Raw genomic sequence first — 19939 nt, 5'->3', positions numbered from 1 at the left:
TCAAGCACTGCTAGACGATATGGACAGTGCTTATAACGCCATTCCACTTCACAGCAACATTCGGTGGCTGAGTCGTGGCCAGGTTTTGGTGCGCTTTGGTAAACTGTTTTGATGCAATCAAGGCCTTTTTGTCGGAAAAAGCACAAAACTACCCTGAACTGGATGATTACAAATGGCTGTGTAAGCTCATGTTTCTAACGGATATCACCGCTCACCTAAACTCAACCTCTCTCTCCAGGGTGCAGGGCAAATGGTTCTGGATCTTTATGAAGCCTGGAAGGCATTTGTTGTAAAACTAGCAGTTTTTTCTTGGGATGTTCGAACTTTGACTTTCCGCTACTTCCAACACATAAAAGAGCTATCGACAGGTTGCACCGTCAGTGTCAATGAGATTGGAATGTACATGCAAGAACTGGAATCAGCATTTTCTGACAGATATCAAGATTTCCAGCGATTTGGTCCAATGCTTTCTTTTTTAAACAAACCTCAAAAGTTCAACGAAAGCTACTTGGATTTGTCTGTATTTCAGTGGATGGGTGTTGAAGATTTCGAAATGCAGCTCATTCAGTTAAAAAGCTCAGAATTGTTGGCATTAAAGTTTAGAGTTCTGTGGAGTGCACTTAAAACTACCGAGAGAGATCATGGGGCCTCTATTCTGACCTGCCAGACGTCCCTGCCAGTGAAATTTAACTGTTTGAAGAAAGTTGAGTTTGCTGATACAGACTAACACAGCTACCACTCTGAAACCTGATTTGGATTTCTCCCCAGCAATTGATCAGAACTACCTCCCTTAAACAGGCGTTCTCTCATGCACTTCTTACCTGAGATGTGTTGAATCCAGTCCTCAGAACGTATGCCACGCACCCGTTATCAACAGCTGGAACAGGAGCAGTAACAACAGCATTAAGCTCTGTAGAGATCTTTTTTATACACACATTATAGCTAGAACAAAATTGGGGCTGCATGATCCTCTCACCCTCAAGGAGAACACGGTGGCCTTCAGCAAAAGATTATTTCATTTTAACACTGAATTTCAGCTGCCATCTAAAAGGGCAGGGTGACAAACTCAGCACCATCACTAGAAGCTATTGTTTAAAAGGAGTGGGCCAGGCCATGGCATTCCATCTGACCAAAGCCTTCTGCTTGGCAAGTACATACGTTTCAGTCCCGTGCTGGCTTTCTGGGGAGGAATGTGCTGCACGACCTTTGTTCCCCCAAATATGATGTGCAGTCTGGAGTCTGTCTGCATGTCCAAGACATGCTCTGGACTGAGATCCTCAATGGGCTCCTGAATGAGAGAATTCGGGACTCAGAGAAGCAGGACTTGTTTCCAGTTAGTTGCCAACAACTGGACTCATAACGCTCCTCTACGGTCCCATCTCCATGAGGCACTCTCAGCTCCCCTGTGGGCGGTCTGCAGGAACTGACTCTGGACTTGAACAGGATACTTAGCTTCTGCCTTTGTCCTAGCTCAGATGCCTGGTACCCATGAAAATCCTGGGGTCAGAGGATTTGCTCACACTTGGATCACCGGTCTCAACAGGGAGGCTATTCTAAATGTTATTTTATCATGTTTAAATCACGCACTGGCAAAAAAATAAGGGAGATTCACTGGGTTTGAAACTCTCTGTGCTCGCCCCTCCCCTGTCTGCCCAGTCAAAGCAGCCCAGACTGGGGAATGTGGGGGAGTGCTGGGCTGTGCCCACACCCTGCAATCCGGCCGCAGCCACAGCCAGAAAAAAACAGACATTCTGTTTCTCATTTACTAGATCATCAATCATGGATATGAGGGTGGATAACACTCAGACAGACCCGGATTTTCTGGGCCAGAGTTTACACAAAGATTGATCTGCACCTATAAACCCTGTACTGTTTAGATGCTGCGGTGGCTGGAATCAAACTTGGTACGTAAACAACGAAGTCGTATCAAGCATTACTGAGGACCTGTCTCTCACCTTCATCTGAGGCACAGACTCTCCAGTCAGCATGGCTTCATCCACAATGCACTTTCCACGGAGCAAGAGCACGTCACATGGCACTAGGTTCTCATGAGGAGATCGGCCTGAAATCAAGAGAGCAAAGCTTAGAAGTAGCTCACTGTGAGAGCTAGCCATTGTTAGCCCATTTGTCTGGCAGGATGCAATTCCCCTTTGCTTTGGCTGAGATGCAGAGGATTTCTAAGGGCAAGTTGCACTTGCAAGTTCCCAAATCTGACCCATGACCTTCACCAAAACACAAGCTTCGACGTGAACCACAAGTGTCATAAAAGCCCGAGATAGCATTGAAACTAGAGGGATTTAAAAGTAAAGGAGCACAATTCTTACTGCCATTCAAGCTTTAGACTGGGACAATACTCCTGGGGCAATGCAATCTAAAAAAGAGTCACAGTACAGGGGTGGGGACAGCATCCTGTTCCCCCTCGTCCTTCATCCCCATCCTCAGCTTTTGGATGGAACTTTCCACTCTCAGAACCTCTGATATGAAGCACGGCAGCTATGGCTGATTTTAGTCCTAATATTTAGACTCCAATCTTGGAGAATAAAGTTAGAGATCTGTGGGATCGGAACTTGAGGGACTCTCTCTCTCAGGCCTGTGAATTTTCAGCCATTCATGGGCATTTAAAGATTCTTTGTTGGAATTTTTATGGACATTTTGATAGGGTTGAATTGTAAATTTAATTAATCTCAGTCAATACATGCATGTAGAAGTGATTTGATTTCATAAGAGCTTTTGATTGTGTCAAGCATGCAAGCAGTTACCAATGGAAACAATATCCCCTGGGATGATCTCATCACTGGAAATGGGACGCCACTTCCGGTTTCTGTAAACCTGCAGAACAAAAGCAATGTGAGAAAGAGTACTTAGATATTACAGGGAAGGGTGCTAGAGAAATGTACGACAGGAGAGAGCACGATAGATCACAAGACAACTACAACAGAAGCCCCGCTCCTCATATAAATGGTGAATCTGCATAAACAGTCTCCTCAACCCAGCTATCCTCAAACCATCCCTGAGTTAACAGTTTTTTCCAAACTGTAATTTCCCACTACTACCCCGTGGAAACGCAGAGTTGAAGTCTCTTTCCCTTCCTTGGGCACAGAGTGTTTTGTTGCTGTAGGTGCTCATTCTGTGTGTGTCTCTGTCTGTATATTTACACATGAAATTATATTTTTTATATAACACACAAGAATCACATGCACTTTCCAAACAGATACAAGAAAGAAAGAAAAAGGAGGACTTGTGGCACCTTAGAGACTAACCAATTTATTTGAGCATAAGCTTTTGTGAGCTACAGCTCACTTCATCGGATGCATTCAGTAGAAAATACAGTGGGGAAGATTTATATACATAGAGAACATGAAACAATGGGTGTTACCATACACACTGTAACAAAAGTGATCACTTAAGATGAGCTATTACTAGCAGGAGAGTGGGGAGGGGGGGAAGGAGGGAACCGTTTGTAGTGATAATCAAGGTGGGCCATATCCAGCAGTTAACAAGAATGTCTGAGGAAGGGGGGGAAGGGGGAAATGGCCCACCTTGATGATCACTACAAAAGGGCCCCAACGTGATATATGCCATCATGTGCCAGCAATGCCCCTCTGCCATGTACATTGGTCAAACTGGACAGTCTCTATGTAAAAGAATAAATGGACATAAATCAGACGTCAAGAATTAGAACATTCATAAATCAGTCGGAGAACACTTCGATCTGTCTGGTCACTCGATTTCTGACCTAAAAGTGGCAATTCTTCAACAAAAAGACTTCAAAAACAGACTCCAACGAGAGACTGCTGAATTGGAATTAATTTGCAAATTGGATACAATTAACTTAGGCTTGAATAGAGACTGGGAGTGGTTGAGTCATTAAACAAAGCAAAACTATTTCCCCTTGTTTATTTCCGCCCCCCCACTGTTCCTCAGACGTTCTTGTTAACTGCTGGAAATGGCCCACCTTGATGATCACTACAAAAGGGCCCCAAGCTGAGCTGAGATCTTTTGGAATTGTTCCCAATCAATCGTCTTTCCCCCCGCTGAGCGCGCACAGGCGCAGTACATAATCTTGCTGTTTTATAATAAATCTGAACTTTAAAAAAAAGATTAAAACTATTCAAAGGAAAAGGCCAAAGACTCCGAATAACTAGGCAAGAGTTAAACAAGTGCATGCAAAGGCAACAGACATCAAAAGGCAAATTGGACATAAGAAAACAGGAAACACAGGAAAGTCTTCTTGTTCCCTCAGCAAGGTGTGCCTAATTTAGAGTGTAAACTCTGCTCTTTCTTACAGGCCATGTCTAAAGGGCCTTGCATGCTCTTGGGCTCTATATTAAACTCCCCAGTTTCTCAGTGCCGAGTTTCTGATCATCATCCCTCTGCGCTCACTTACCTGAATCATGTATGGTTTGTTGCCCATTTTTCGAATCTCTGACATATTTCTCATTTGCTGTTGGACCAGAGAAGCTTCAAATGCCACCAACATGGAGAGAGTGAAGACACTGTAGTACCAGTATTCATCCAGGCACCAGAGACCCACACAGAACACCTGGAGGAAACAGATGTGGAAGTCATTCCAGCACTCATCCCATAAAGAAGCTAACATGTCCCTGAGAACTCAAGCCCATCAGTAGATCAGCACATCCTGTACCATACACATGCTTGGACACTAGAATGTCACTGTAACAACCCAGCAGCAGGAAACAGACAATATTAAATCGTTTTTTTAGCACCAGCGAAGAGTATTGGCTTGCTGGGGATTGAATGCCTTTGTTCTCGACAGAATAGATACAGTCTGTGCAGTGACAAGGCAAACACCTCCTCGATGTGCTGCTCTGCTAATGCACTTCTACCTTGACTCAGAGGGCCAGAAGGGCATTCTCTAGCCTCGGTCTTTGGCCTCTCTGCTGAGGCTACCAAAGGTGACGGTTCATGCCAGCTATGATGGGAACTGGACTAGAATCCACCACACACTGGACAGTAACAACTTTCAGTTATGACTGACCAAAGATATGTCAGCCCCTAGCCCCCACAGCTGACACTGCAGTGTATGAATAGTGCACTTTTGGAAACAGCCAGCTGATTTCAGATTCCCAAACTAAGATTGGAGGGAATTCCCTTCTTTGCACCCTAGGGACAACAGTTACAGCTTTTGTTTACCTGAAAGACGAAGAAAGGGGCCGTGGCTCTCTCTTTAAAGAGTTCCAAAAACTCTGGCACCACCATTTCTGCCCTGGGAAAGAATAAAATCCTTTTTAATCTTGGTGTTCTGGCCTCACGGCACCATCCCAACCCGAAAGCTACTGCAGTCTCTGGAGTGTGAACGGGAGGTTTTGTTCCCCTTTGTCCCCTTCTCTTCATTTACTCTTAGATGTAAGGGATTTGAATCTGTAACCAGGGCCCTTTCTGTGGTAAAGCCCAGATTTGATGTTGTTGTAGGAATTAGCTATCTCCTTCCTCCGGGGGATTTAGCGCCCAAAAACTTGATAATCTAGAGCAAGGACATTCAACACCCACTGCCTGGAACCCCCCAGTCCCTGAAATCCTTGTTAGTGAACATTACCCATAGACAGTTTGATGCCTACCGCTTCTGGTAAGCCCAGCTCCACCCCCGCCCAACACTCACTTGTTTGTGCCGTATTTCTTCTCAGCCATTCGGATCTCTCTGTCCTCCTGGTAGCCTCGGGCATTCTGGTAATAGGAGAGGGAGTGCTCCACAGGGAAAGCCACAGGGAGAAACTGTTTCCTGTCATCGACCTCATAAGAATACTTAATTTTCTGAAACTCAAAGGAAAGGGCTTCCTGCCCATCTTCCCCCTGCAGGGATTATGCAGAAGGGAAGAGCATTTAGACTTTCACATCCAAGAGCCCTTACAGTAGGGCCACATCACTTCACATATACTACAGGGAACTGCAGTGGCTGGGAAAGCTGGATTAGATGGGACCAACTTGACATTTACATCTTTTGTTCCTAAACAACATTGTCTGTGAGACTACAAGTGTTAGTTACAAATGTTGCACTTTCTAAAGCCTCTTATTCCCTGCATGTGACAGATATCAGCTGGCTTTCAGCCAAGCTCTAAAGTTTTAATTTAAAATTAGCGGCTTTGGAAAGGCAGTTTGGAGATGAGTATGTTTGCTGAGAAACAGCAGTTCCCAGGCAGCTGTCAGCTATTATAAAGAGCTGGAGTCTAAGTCTGTACCTGGTCTCGATGGAGTGGCACAAGCTCTGCAGATCCATTATTTGGGGTTGGCACAACTTTAGCTAATGTGGCTTTCCTAGGACTGGGTTCCTGAAAAACACAAAGCAAACATGCACTCTGTAAAGCAGGTCACAGACCCTAAAGGTCAGTGGAAGCCAGGAGGGGTCCATGTACAGTCATTATGAGACACTGAGCACCACTCAAACACAGAGAACATTCCTCTATTTTTACTGGCTTATCGGGACTTTTCATTGATATTTTAAAACCACGCAGGAAAGACCAATACTTGCAATGAAAATTATCCTCATTCCTGACTCCCAATGAAAGACTGAGTTCCTAGAATTCTTTGGAGGGGGTGGGGCTGGGGAGGAGGATGGGGAGAGCGAGACGAGGAATCAGGTGAACTTAGTCCAGCCAACATGCTGCAGAGGACAGAAAAGTGAATGGGAATAACTGCATGGCTTGAGATTCTGAATACAAAAACCATTAGCCACAAACTTTTCCCAGCCTAGCAATTGTTGACGGTCAGGTCACATCTCACTGGAAAGAAAGTTTCCCATAAATTTGATAAAGTCTCAGATTTGATCAACAAACTCAATGTCCCATTAACTTTGACATGTTCAACACAGCTGCTCCTCAAACCGGGACCTCCACTTCTGAGTGCTCTAACAATGCCCAGTAAAAACCACAAGTATCGTCAGTGCAATGTCAACCCTTCCCTACATGCCTGGAGTTGCTGTCATCTGCACCTGGACCACTCTGTTGATGTATGCACACGCGCATTCTCTGTGACTGGGATGGATACATCTATGTCCTTGCAATATCAGATGCTGCTTTGGTGCTGCTTTAAAACAAAGCACATGTGGGAAGTCGCCCAACAAAAATGAAGAGCCTGTTCCCAGAGACCTACCATTGCCATTTTAACAAAAATCACAAGCCATGTTCAAACAATGTCAAATGATCTCCTTTCTACTCAAGGCTACTGAGCTAGATTAGTGCAAACATCATAGAATTCACTCAACTTCTTGGGGACTCTGGCATGGAGGAACAATAGGGAGCTGAGGATCGTTATGATGAGCTCTGAAGATTCTTGGTGATGGACAGAGGGGGGAGACTGTTAAATTTAGACCCTTCATCATACAAGACTATTTGAAAGGATTCCCTTGTTAACTGTTTCCCGGTTTTGTCACCAATTTTTGAGTTTTGGTTCAGACATAATGGAGAGAAAAGGCTGACTACAGGTTGTGGTGGTTGGGAAGATGTAATCCGATTGTATCTTCAGTTCCTTATGGGCATCGGACAGCTAAGTATTAGGAGAGAGACCTTTCTGACAGTGAGATGTATTAGGCTGCAGAATCTCCTAAAGGGAGTGATGGAAGCCCCCCTGTTGGGCAAACTAAGCAAAGGACTGGAGAACAACCCTGTCTGGCCCTGAGGATCAGGAAAGTGGAATAGATGGAAACCAACAGGGCTTTTCCATCTGCCATTATAATGAAGTCTCAACTGACATTTAGCAATATTGGGAGAGCCTGTGAATAGACAACACTTTTTACTATATATTCATGGAAAAAGGAAGATTCATTGCTTAGAAGAAAGGCTTACAAGTGCAACAAAAGCATCTAATAATAAACGGTAACGAACAAAAAAAGCTTTGAGATGCTACTTTCCACATTACAGCACGTTTCTGATTTTAATTATGAACACATCAGAAATAAGAACACTGTCCCCTGACATAAGGAAAATCTTATCAAACTTTGCCATGTCACAACTCAAACTCATGCTGACCAAAGGTTACCAGATTAATACCATGAATGGATGACTGTGACAGCCCACTCACATTACAATGAAACCACCAGAGCACACTCTACTTTTAGTTTCATTCTTGCAACTCAATTCGCACTAGCAGGTTCTATGGATAAAGGGGATTTTCTTAATAAAAGGAATCAAAAGAAGCAACATTTTAACCCTTTTTTTCTTCACATTGTCCTCTGGATCCAGCTGCAGTTTAACCCAGACTTTAGTCTATTTAATCTGACGTTATCCCAGCATCTAAAAATAACATCCAAAACAACACAAAAGGGAAAGCACAAAGGGCAGAGAAATCTCATTGAGGAGTACTGCTGCAGCATGGCTGGGTGGGGGTCTTTAGTGACTAGTCAAAGGTGTATGCACCTTTGTTGGTCAAATCTTGCCCCCTACCCTGGAATGTTCCTGACAGCCTGTTCTCCAAGGCTTTGTCAGTTTAAGTTTTCCACATGATGTAGCTTCCACCCCAGCCCTGAAGAAACTAATCCACAGTCTAACAGATGTCAGAGCATTTTGCCAAATAATCTGCCTAGTTTTTCCTTTGCTCATTTTCATGCAATTACATGCATGTAGGACCCCTTCAGCCACCCTGAAGAATTCCTGTTTCCTTGCTGTTTACATAATTAATTCCTGTAGCTCAAGGTTTGGATTTTTAACATTTATGATAAAGATAACTATATTTGCAACATATACAGCTAACAAGGCCTTTGAATAACCACTGGGGATGCCAACTTTGGTTAGATGAATTCCTGGAGATTTCATCACCTGGTATAATCTTTAATTCCTGGAGACTCCAGGACAATCCTGAGGGTTGGCAACTCTAGTAACCACTGCCTGCAATCCAAAGCAGTAAGAAGTTGTCTAGTCAGTAACACTACCAGAACACCAGGAAAACACTAGGATATACATAGCCCACAGTGTTGGCAGCCAGCTCCAAGGGCTCATTTGCTTTGAGAACTCCTTGATTGTCTTAATAAATGCCCAGGATACAGCTGCAGACCTATGCCAACTACTCTGGAGACTAGTTAATGAAGCTGTACCAGATGTTTTTTGCCAAGACTATTTGCAGTTAGACATGCAACTACTCCTAAGAGGAAGCTATACAAACAGTTACAGAAATTGTCATGAAGTGAGGCAAACCAGCCAGCCCAGTTACCACAGTGCCTCGTGCTTCCCAGCAGCAGCTGGAACAATAAATATTGGCAAAGAAAGCTAAGCTGCACCCAGACCAGTTCAGTTGTTATAAAGCAACTTTTTTTGGTGCTAAAATAGTTATCACGCCTGCAAGCAGGACCAGCTCAGCCACACACACTTCTCCCCTACATGTCCCAAGTAAAAGCAGACCAGTTTGTCTAACCCAGGTTCAATGGAAAAATATTTCTGTACAAGAAAATGTTTCATAACCCCCACCCATAATCAGCCTCCCATTCTGTTTCACTTTCTGTCTAAAAGTGCACAGTGTTGCTATATGGCTATTAAACCACTGCCATGTCACAGCAAATGAGTTATCCCTGTACACTCAGCTGCCACCTCACAAGTAGCTGCATTTCCACAGTATGGGAAGCAATCCTGCTGGATAGTTACTGATATCCATGGTGGCCTTTCAGAAATGATATCACTCATTATTGTTACTTTACACCTCTACAGCCTCTTCCATCCAGAAATTCTTCACACACAGCACCAGAATATTACAGCGCCCTCGGGGTTGGAAGTGGCAGACAGCTTATGGCTGGCAGGGGAAGAATCCAAGCTCAAGACATTTGAGCAGCCTCCTACTGTTATGTAGAGGGGCCAATGGACATTCCAATGTCCACATGGGACAGACGAGACCAAGAGGGGCAGGATATCACTCAGAGCCCCCCAGACAATGGGCAGATCCATTCCAGAGTAAGAAAACCAAAGGCAAGTGAGGAGGGAGGTAACCCTATGTAAGAACATAAGAACAGTCATTCTGGGTCAGACCAGTGATCCATCTAGCTCAGAATCCTGTTTTCCAGCAAAGACCTATACCAGATACTTCAGAGGAAACAAACAGAACAGGGCAGTTATCAAATGATCCATGCCCTCCCATCTAATCCCATCTTCTGGCTGTCAGAGGTTTAGGGACACAAAGAGCATGGGGGTGATCATCTTGGCTAACAGCAATTGATGGACCAACCCTTTCATGAACTTACCAAAGTCTTTTTGGAACTCAGTTATACTTCTGAGCTTCACAGCATCCCCTGGGTTCCAGGTTCTCAACCTTTTCCTTTCTGACACTCCCCGCCCCCCTCCGCAACCTGCTATAAAAATTCCACAGCCCACCAGTGCCCCAACAACTGTTTTTCTCTTTTAAAACAGGGAATGGATCACTCTGGGGCACCTGGCATTGGCCACTGTCAGACGACAGGACACTGGGCTAGATGGACCTTTGGTCTGACCCAGTAGGGCCGTTCTTATGTTCTTAAATCCAGGACCTGCATTAGAGCAGTGGTCTCCAAAGTAGGGTACGCAAGACCATCCCTGGGGGTGCGCGGCAGGAGGAGTGGCGCCAGCCGGGCGCTCCCCCGCTTGGTCTTTGGCAGCAGCTCTTTATTCTTTTGCTTCCCTAGAGGTGGCCCTGGGGGTGCGCGATCCGAAAAGTCTGGAGACCGCTGCATTAGAGGATAACAAGTGCGGCCCCGGCCCGGCGCCCCCCACGCCGCAGCGGCCCCGGCCCGGCGCCCCCCACGCCGCAGCGGCCCCGGCCCGGCGCCCCCCCCCCCCACGCCGCAGCGGCCCCGGCCCGGCGCCCCCCCCCCCCCACGCCGCAGCGGCCCCGGCCCGGCGCCCCCCCCCCCCCACGCCGCAGCGGCCCCGGCCCGGCGCCCCCCCCCCCCACGCCGCAGCGGCCCCGGCCCGGCGGCCCCCCCCCCCCACGCCGCAGCGGCCCCGGCCCGGCGGCCCCCCCCCCCCACGCCGCAGCGGCCCCGGCCCGGCGCCCCCCCCCCCCCACGCCGCAGCGGCCCCGGCCCGGCGCCCCCCCCCCCCACGCCGCAGCGGCCCCGGCCCGGCGCCCCCCCCCCCCCACGCCGCAGCGGCCCCGGCCCGGCGCCCCCCCCCCCCCACGCCGCAGCGGCCCCGGCCCGGCGCCCCCCCCCCCCCACGCCGCAGCGGCCCCGGCCCGGCGCCCCCCCCCCCCCACGCCGCAGCGGCCCCGGCCCGGCGCCCCCCCCCCCCCACGCCGCAGCGGCCCCACAAAGCGAAGACGATCGGCCCCCGGCCGCAGCCCGGCACAGCGGAGCTCGGGCTTTCTGCCCTGGCCCCCAGCGGGTCTAGGCCCGGCCCGGCCCGGCGGAACCCCTGAAACCTGCTCGCGGCCCCCCGGCCCTCGGTCGAGAGGCGCGGCGGCCCTGGGTCCGGCCCTGGTAGCGCCCCGCCGGGGCGGGGGGTTCCGCCCGCACTGGGCCCCGGGGCGGACGCAGCGACGGAGCCCCACACGCGGCGACCTTTGACCCCAGCGAGCGCCCACTCGCGCCGACCCCGTGACTCACTCTGACGCAGGTGAGCGCGCAGTGCGCGTGGACAGACCACAGCCCCGAGAGCGCGGTGAGCAGCTGCGCGACCCCGATAGCGGCGAGCGCCAGCAGCGCGGCCTCGGGGGGGCCGCGGCCCGAGCCGGCCTCCTCCACCTCCCCCCAGGCGGCCCAGACCCGGGGCCCCCACAGCCACAGCCAGGCCGGGTACAGCCCGGCCACGAAAGGCAGGACGGTGCCGTGGAGGAGCCGGGGCCGCCGCCGGTACAGGGTGACCGCAGAGACCAGCTCGTCCGCGGGGCCTGGAGCCGGAGCGGCCACCGCCATCTTCCGGGAGCCCTCCTAGCAACGCGCCGCTTCCGCTTCCGGGGCACAGCGCCCAGACGTCCAAACCGCGCGTGCGCAGCAACCTCGCCGGCGGGGGCGCGCATGCGCGGCGACCGGCCCGCGCCCGACTGCCTCTCGTGTCATGGCCACGGCTGGGTTTTGGCGCATGCGGACTGGGACGGGCCGCGGCGTGTTGCGGGTGTGCTCTGCGCGGCAGCATGTGAGTGCGGGGCCGGGGCGGGATGGGAGCCGGAAGCGGGGGGTCCGGTCTGGTCCGGTCCGCTCCGCGCTGACTGTCCGGTCTCTCCCCAGGCAGGCCGCCCTGGAGGTGGCGGCGCGGCACTGCCGCGGCGAGATGGAGCAGTACGGGCGCTGCGTGGCCGCCAGCCCCGCCACCTGGCAGCAGGACTGTCACCAGCTCAAGCTCCGCATGGCCCGCTGCGCCTCCTCCCAGTGAGTGCGGCCCGGCCCGGCCCCGCGGGCCCCCCGCCCGGCCCGGCTCCGGCTCCCCGCGACCCCCCCCGGCCCGGCTCCACCCCCCCCGCCCGGCCCGGCTCCGGCCCCCCCCCCCGCGGCCCCGCCGGCCCGGCTCCGGCCCCCCCCCCGCGGCCCCGCCGGCCCGGCCCGGCCCCCCCCCCGCGGCCCCGCCGGCCCGGCCCGGCCCCCCCCCCGCGGCCCCGCCGGCCCGGCTCCGGCCCCCCCCCCCCCGCGGCCCCGCCGGCCCGGCCCGGCTCCGGCCCCCCCCCCCCGCGGCCCCGCCGGCCCGGCCCGGCTCCGGCCCCCCCCCCCCCGCGGCCCCGCCGGCCCGGCCCGGCTCCGGCCCCCCCCCCCCCGCGGCCCCGCCCGCCCGGCTCCGCCCCCCCCCCCCCCCGCGGCCCCGCCCGCCCGGCTCCGGCCCCCCCCCCCCCCCCGCGGCCCCGCCCGCCCGGCTCCGGCCCCCCCCCCCCCGCGGCCCCGCCCGCCCGGCTCCGGCCCGCGGCCCCGCCCGCCCGGCCCGGCTCCGGCCCCCCCCCCCCCGCGGCCCCGCCCGCCCGGCTCCGGCCCCCCCCCCCCCCCCGCGGCCCCGCCCGCCCGGCTCCGGCCCCCCCCCCCCCGCGGCCCCGCCCGCCCGGCTCCGGCCCGCGGCCCCGCCCGCCCGGCCCGGCTCCGGCCCCCCCCCCCCCGCGGCCCCCCCCCCGCGGCCCGGCTCCGGACCCCCCCCCCCCGCGGCCCGGCTCCGGACCCCCCCCCCCCCGCGGCCCGGCTCCGGCCCCCCCCCCCCCCGCGGCCCGGCTCGGGCCCCCCCCCCCTCCTCCCCGCGGCCCGGCTCGGGCCCCCCCCCCCTCCTCCCCGCGGCCCGGCTCCGGCCCCCCCCCCCCCCGCGGCCCGGCTCCGGCCCCCCCCCCCCCCCCGCGGCCCGGCTCCGGCCCCCCCCCCCCCCCGCGGCCCGGCTCCGGCCCCCCCCCCCCCGCGGCCCGGCTCCGGCCCCCCCCCCCGCGACCCCCCCCCGGCCCCGCCTCCCCCGCCCCGCGGGTCCCCCTCCCGGCGGGCTCCCGGCCCCCAGCCCCGCACAGGTGCCCCAAGGGCCTGCTCGCCCCATGGCGCAGCTGGGGAGCAGAGGGGCAGGGACTGTGGGGCACAGCAGGGTATTGAACCCGGTTCTCCGTAGGGTGATGCCAGTGTTGTAACCGCCAGGCCAGCCTGCTCACCCGCTGTGCAGCTAATCACCTGGGGGGCACGTTCCTGACTTCACTACAGCTGTTTTGAATAGAGATTTAAACATGTTCTTTCTAGGTTTATTGCAGGGAGTATTTAGTCCCCTGTGACAGTCAGCAACGCTCCCCGTGAGGAGCTCAGTGTCTGCGTGTGCTTGCTTTGTTGCAGCCCGATTGTGCAGAAGATCCGCCACGACTGCGCTGAGCCCTTCGCTGCATTTGAACAGTGCTTGAAACAGAACCAGGCCTCCGTGATGAACTGCACGGAGCACGTCAACCAGTTCCTGATGTGCGCCGACCAGGTGAAGCTGATGACTTCAGGTGAATGAAGGCTCAGCTGGAAACTTGAAATCCCATATTCATCTCCAGCACAGGCAGTCTCCCTGCTGGCTTCCCCATCTACCCCCCTGCCAAAAGTGCCTCCCCTGCCCTAGAGATTCCTTCCGAGAGTGAGATTGGAGATCAGTGCTCATTCTTTACTTGACCTCTCTGCTGAGACTGACAGTAAGTGCCAATCGTAACAGTGGTTCTTGTGGTAGTGACACTAGACCCCTAGAAGCCAGACTAACCAGCTAGCTTGTTTCACCTAGGTCTCCAAATGGGTATCAGAAGGTAATGACTTTGTCACTATGAGTTTGCGCTGACAGCCATGTGATGGAAAAACCCTGACACTGTTGCCAATCCCTTGAGCCATCTTGATTGTCGCCATGAGTTCATGACTTCACTCTGACTTTATGAACCAATCTGGAGCAGTGGGTTTGTGCAGTAATGTACATCAAGCTTTCAGCTTACATTGCTCCACTGAGCACTTTCTTTCAAAGGTTTTGTGCTTTGATGGAGCAGTTTTAAAATAAAATCATCTTACTAAGTTTGTGGAAACCCCTAGAAAGCTGCAGAATTACTTCTCATCAACTGTCTGTAAACGCTGTATCCTCAGCACTAGAGTTTCACGTATATGCATAACCACTGACTTTCATTCCTGCTGTCCTTCCACAGGGGACGCTGAGAACCTTCACCTTCAGGAATGAGACAAACTTTCCCAGCTGTGGAGCCTCATTCTAATGGTTCCTGGCAGAAAACACAGCATGGTACGAGTCCCCACACTCTGACTTCCCTCAGTTTCTGGTCACATGCACCTGAACAGTTGGATTCACAGCAGAACATCAGAATGTTTCCAATCTCTTGGCATTTGTCAGTATGCTGTTAGTGCTGCCTCTTGTCTCTGCCGGTCGCACAGCCCTGACCAGCACCATTAACTCATAAGCTACAGAAACTGTATTAAAGTGACCATAAAGACTCGACTCTGCACTGAGATTGAAGGTGGAAATTGGTCCTTAACTTGTCCTGTTTACTGTAACATGTATTCTTTCCTACTCCCTGCAATATTTAGGCACGGTATTTCTGTGCCCCAATAAAATAATTCTTAAAGACTAAGAGCTGGCTCTGGCTTCCTCCAGTTGATATGGGGAGCTGTTGTGAGGGTCTGGCTGACAGCATTGAAATCCGGGTGATAACTGAAGAGAGAACATCAATCTGTTTAGGTCCCAAATTTGAACAGCCTCAAAACTATTCCTCACTCCCATTGCTGGCAAATGTTCCTGAAAGGCTATAGACTAGCATGTCCTATGCTCTGCTTTGGAGCCAGCAGAGGGAGCCTTGTCAACAGCAGAGCTGTAGGGCTCTCTCATAGCTAGCACTGCATGTGTTTGAAATGCTTTACAAAACCTGACCATTGTAGAAATGAGACAACAAATTCCTAAATGCTGGGGGAACATTGATGTTCACCATATGGGGGAGGGGAAACAGGTGATGGGGAAAAAGAGGTTATTTCAAGGTGGCAAACAATGTAGGGGAATTAAAATGACACAAAACACAGTGGATTGTTCTTGTGAGAGGAATGAACAACAGGAGGTTTGGCCTTGTGAATCCTTTGAGTTCCTCACTCTGTAAAGAGAGCCATCCTGAGCATGCCTAAAGCAAGAAACACCATGTCTGCTGGCTAGGGCAAGAGTATGGGGAGTTAGGACTCCTGGGTTCAATTCCCAGCGCTTCTGCTGTTTTGATTTCCGTCCTTGGATGAGTCTCTGTGGTGTTGTGTAATGTGCTGTGTGTGAAACAGGGTTAAGTCCTGCCTCCCACCGGAAGTGTAAGGCTTAATTTGGGCTCTGAAGTTCTTTGAGATACTCAGAGGCCCTAGAGAAGGATAGCTCTGTTCCCTCTGATATGCTTATACAGATTTTGCACTGCATCCGTTTGGCTTCCTAACAACAGCTTCATGGCTGTGAGCACTAGAAACGTGAGAACTTAGCTTTGCCAGGCTGCTGGGGCTGCCCAACAAGTGAGACTGGTAAGGGGCCAGGAACACAGGCAATGCAACCCTGCTCAGGGAAGTGAGCTCTATGCCTTGTACAGAAACAAGGATGTCAGATCACATGTTACTTGAGTCCAATATTCTAAATCCCACTGTAATTCTGTAGCATGCTTAAATTTGAGGCAGCCACCTTTCACATGGGCTCAGCAAGGACCAAGAGGTTTATCTGTAACCTGGTTCCCAACTATTTCATTCTCCCTGGCCAGGACACATTATTCCTTGTCCGCCTTTCAGCCGAGGCAGGTGGCCAGGTTCCTGCCTTTGAGCATGTGGTGTTCGGTGAACGTAATTCGCCATCTTCCAATAGCCCAGCTTGGCAGAGATTCCCCTCTCCAGGGAGGTGGTGGCAGATTGAAGGTTGTCTGTTCCAGCTGGCTGATAATGCTTTTGTGCTGCTTGCTGTAACCCCGTTAGCTGCTGTCCTCTACCCCAGAGGTGGCTGCATTTCCATCGTGATGTGATTTGTGTGTGTGGGATCACTTATAACTAAGGGTATTTTAGAAATAAACTAGTCAGGAAGCATTTTTCTGCTTTCATCCCTTTAAAGCACTGTGAGCTGCTCAAAGGGGATCCAATTTGCTTAGTAACAAAGTGGTAGGAAAGTTGGGAGGGGAAGTGATGGCCACTCAGCTTTGGAGTGAATTTAGAGAGAGACTGCAACTGCCTGTAGAGATGGGAAAATCTATTTTTAGCTGATCCCTTGGGATTATTTATAGCAGCTAGGGTCCCTTTAGTCATAAAAATCTGTAGTGGGAAGAGCTTTATTAAGGCCACTATTATGCAGGAACGAAGGTGCTTTACATGTTGTTGAAATTGTATTGAAATGTCAGGCTGTCAGCAGAAAAGCCATTTTTCATTATGCTTAGGGTGCACTGGGCCCCCTTTTAAGCCCAGCTACGTCTCCTGCTGCTCAGCAGCCTGAGCCACTCCATTATTACTTATTCCGAGTCTATTGCTTTAACCACCACGCTGCTAGGCATCTGTCCATGTCAGCTTGCAGCTGATCAGCTGAACCCTGACAACTGGTCACAAAGTCAACCAGTGACTGAGGAACAGGGAGGATAAAATGCAGGGGTTGCTGCCCCTTGCGCCCTGTATGTTTGGGCTCTGACAATCAAGGTGAACCATGTCTTCTGAGGACATCATTACAAGGCGGTGGTAGGCTTTGTTCTGAATGCAGAATATACGTCATGCACCTTTGGGTAGACTAGGATCATAAAGCCCTGTGTTGCAGGACTGAGGAAAGAACTTGCCCTCATGGGGCAGAATTGCGTAGGTGGCCAGCTTTTAAAAGCATTGCCTTCTCCTAAGTTATCAAGAATTACTGGAGGCAGATACCTGAACTAAATGAACCAGTGGCCTCCCCACATTTGGCAAATCCTCTGTGGAAAGGCAGGGGCAAATGGTCGTATAAATGAAGATCATTACCCGCAGTCGATCTCCTTTCAAGTTGCACATGCACAGGAACCAGCTGGAGGGAGCGTGTGGCATTTTCTCACTCCTTTGCCCTGAAGGATTTTTTAGCTCTGTATAGGATTGCACAGCTGATTGGTTGTAGTCTTCGTCATCTGGCTCTGCAGCCGTGGGGTCTCAAATCTTTTCATAGAGTGAAGTATAGTTTTATAGAGGGCTTGTTTTTTTTCCATGGCCACCTCCTCTTCCCTTTGCAAACATGTGGGCCATCTCCTCTGGCCTGGGATGGAATAAGATCAAGGTGCCAGCTACAGCAGTTGCTGGGATGGGGATGTAACATTAGCGAAGTACCAGTGGGCATCTGGTTTGGTTTAACGCAGTGTAGCTGCTGGAAATAAAAAGGAGGCAGCACCATGGGACCAGCAAGTGCTCTGAAACATAAGATATTGGCTCCTGCAAGAGTCAGGGTTCTGGGTTACACAAGCGAGTGGTCTGATCTGGCAATGCAAATTCTATACTCTTACATCCAACTGCTGTTTTGGGGCAGTTCAGGTTGTTTAGCAATGCTTGGTACCCTCCACAATGGTGAAAACTGAAACTACGGAGAACCCAAAAAGACATATAACGAAACACAAACGTTAGAAATCCAGGAAATGCCCATCCTCATTTCCTGTGTCTTAGGACATGGAGAATCTATTGCATCAGGATGCTTAGAGCCAAAGACTGGCTGGACGCTAGTACAAACTGCATCCCAAGTCAAGAGAGAATAGACCCATACAAACAACTGCAGGAAGCTGTTAGAAGTTAGAGATGCATCAGCATTGGGCTGAGCCATGGAAAAGTCTGCGGGCAGTCAATCAAACCCATACATTCTACTCCACTGCCATAGGCTGCAGAGAGGTTCAGCGAAATTAATCCCAAAGGGCCCAAATCAATAAGTGAGTAAGTCTGTGTTTTCCATGGTGGGAGCCTCACAAATATGAATTTAGAGCCATCTTCTAGTGGATTGGCAATCTTCTTGTTCTCACAAACTTAAAACAGACCAGAAATAAATACTCAAACCCTGCAGAATCCACAGATTGGAGCCTAAAAAACTCCAAGTTCTAAGTTACTTCAGAACCTCTAGAACATTTCTGGCTGTCACAGACATTTGACACATTCTCACTCTGGGGGTTAATTCTATTGGGGTGTTCTCCCTTTAATTCACACACGACCCCTGTCTGCCCCTGCAATAACAGGCTTTTTTGGAGGACGCACCACTGAGGGCAGAAATGGAAGCTTTATTTCAAATCACTTCATCTTCCAGCATGGACATTCCTTTCCTCTGCCCAATAACGATCTCTCAACTACCTTTCTGCATTTTGGTTTTCTCCCCTTTCACTTGTTCTGGATTCTTGTTTCTAGCCAAGAGGCCGTGTTGGCTGATAAGTGTAACAGGGGCCTGGGCGTCAGGACTCCTGGGTTCTCTTTCCAGCTCAACCAATGATTTGCTGTGTGACCTTGGGACTAGTCACTTCACCTTTCTTTGCCTCTTTTTCCTCATCTCTGAAACACATAACACCTGTTTTGCCAGGGAGTAATGAGGGTTAGCTAATTAATGCACATAAAGGTCTTTGAGGTCCACAAAAGAGAGAAAGCCAAAGATCATTTAGTTCAGTTAATTCTTTGCTGTTTTTTCTCGGTTTCCTTTTGATTTAGAACCCTCTGAATATGAAATTAAGTGTGCTGGGAGTCTTGTAGCCTGGTACTTTAACTTCTGTTGAAGTCAAGTTTCCTTTCAAGTGGAACTTTAAAACCAACAAGGTGAATTACACATGAGCCTAGAATGAGGAACTAACAAAAACATCCCTTTAATTTTTCATCCAGAAAATGCTCTAATTTTACACTCTGTTTCTCTTATTTAAAAGAGCCATAAATCAGCATGTTCCTTTGGTGTCGGCAGTCACGGTGGGAGATTTAGTACTGCTGGCAGGTCCAGGGCTGACCTGGGCAGTGGCAGAGGGTAGAGAGCTGTGCAGAACCACATTCCATTCACACACACTGTTGCTTTACTTGGCTCTCATCCAGCTGACATCAAGTCGCTGCTAAGCATGAAAGAGGCTGCATGGACAGGGGAGCACCCTTGTCTTCTGGTCAACCATCCTCTTTAAAGTGTTTAGCTAGACATACGGAAAAGAAACACATCTGAGCACAAGACTGGGAGTTGGGAACTCCTAGGTCTTAATCCCAGCAAAGACATTGGTATGCTGGAGCCCTGGGAAAGGCTAACAGCCTCCTTCCCTGAAAAAAAACCCCACATATTTGTCTTCTGACATCTAGAAGTGAAGGGCCATCAGACTGAATGGTGGTTTCCAGCCTGCATCCCTTACAGAAAAGGGAGGCAGTGCAGGGTAATGGCTACTGCACATGGTGTTAATATTCTCTGGGTTCTAGTCCTAGCTCTGCAGTGGACTGTGCTGGGGCCTGAGGAATGTGTCTTAACCTCTCTGTGGCCCTGTCTCCCCACACGTACAATGGGGTAACACTTCCCTACTTCCCATGATTGTTCTGAGCCTTAATTCTTTCACGTCTGTCAAAGGCTTTGAGAAGCAAAGTGTTACTGCTTCATAGAGAAACAGCATGGCATCAGGCACCTAT

The 19939-nt window shown here is 51.3% G+C and overlaps 2 protein-coding genes across 4 annotated transcripts in view; one reads left to right on the top strand and one right to left on the bottom strand.

The window, feature by feature from the left end:
• The window catches only part of ATP13A1 (ATPase 13A1), a 29392-nt gene extending 17518 nt beyond the window's left edge, over positions 1 to 11874 (bottom strand). For both annotated transcript variants that reach the window (XM_073318987.2, XM_078849655.1), the window contains exons 1-9: positions 11516 to 11874; positions 6198 to 6287; positions 5621 to 5811; positions 5155 to 5227; positions 4388 to 4543; positions 2760 to 2829; positions 1956 to 2062; positions 1159 to 1288; positions 822 to 877 (exon numbers count right to left, since the gene is read on the bottom strand). In XM_073318987.2, the coding sequence (XP_073175088.2) occupies positions 822 to 877; positions 1159 to 1288; positions 1956 to 2062; positions 2760 to 2829; positions 4388 to 4543; positions 5155 to 5227; positions 5621 to 5811; positions 6198 to 6287; positions 11516 to 11824 (1182 nt within the window). In that variant the 5' untranslated portion in view covers positions 11825 to 11874. The remainder of the gene's footprint in view (positions 1 to 821; positions 878 to 1158; positions 1289 to 1955; positions 2063 to 2759; positions 2830 to 4387; positions 4544 to 5154; positions 5228 to 5620; positions 5812 to 6197; positions 6288 to 11515) is intronic.
• CHCHD5 (coiled-coil-helix-coiled-coil-helix domain containing 5) lies at positions 11571 to 14952 on the top strand. Of its 2 annotated transcripts, XM_078849657.1 has the most exons (4): positions 11967 to 12044; positions 12137 to 12277; positions 13688 to 13839; positions 14515 to 14952. In XM_078849657.1, coding segments are annotated over exons 1-4 (327 nt in total). In that variant the 5' UTR covers positions 11967 to 12042; the 3' UTR covers positions 14547 to 14952. The 2 variants fall into 2 exon arrangements, with proteins under 2 accessions (XP_078705782.1, XP_078705783.1); XM_078849656.1 differs by having other exon boundaries at positions 11571 to 12277.
• The last annotated feature ends 4987 nt before the right edge of the window (positions 14953 to 19939 follow it).

The sequence above is a fragment of the Lepidochelys kempii genome, chromosome 20 (assembly GCF_965140285.1).
Source record: "Lepidochelys kempii isolate rLepKem1 chromosome 20, rLepKem1.hap1, whole genome shotgun sequence".
NCBI classification, from domain to species: Eukaryota; Metazoa; Chordata; order Testudines; family Cheloniidae; genus Lepidochelys; species Lepidochelys kempii.
The sequence above is the reverse complement of the archived record's forward strand: the minus strand, read 5'-3'. Positions and strand labels throughout refer to the sequence as shown.

Bases quoted from the DNA above. Each gene is read 5' to 3' on its own strand.
- CHCHD5 (XM_078849656.1), top strand. From the start codon at position 11,967: ATGGCCACGGCTGGGTTTTGGCGCATGCGGACTGGGACGGGCCGCGGC. The intron at 12,278-13,687 runs GTGAGTGCGGCC...GCTTTGTTGCAG, and splicing joins GCCCGCTGCGCCTCCTCCCA to CCCGATTGTGCAGAAGATCC. The intron at 13,840-14,514 runs GTGAATGAAGGC...GTCCTTCCACAG, and splicing joins GGTGAAGCTGATGACTTCAG to GGGACGCTGAGAACCTTCAC.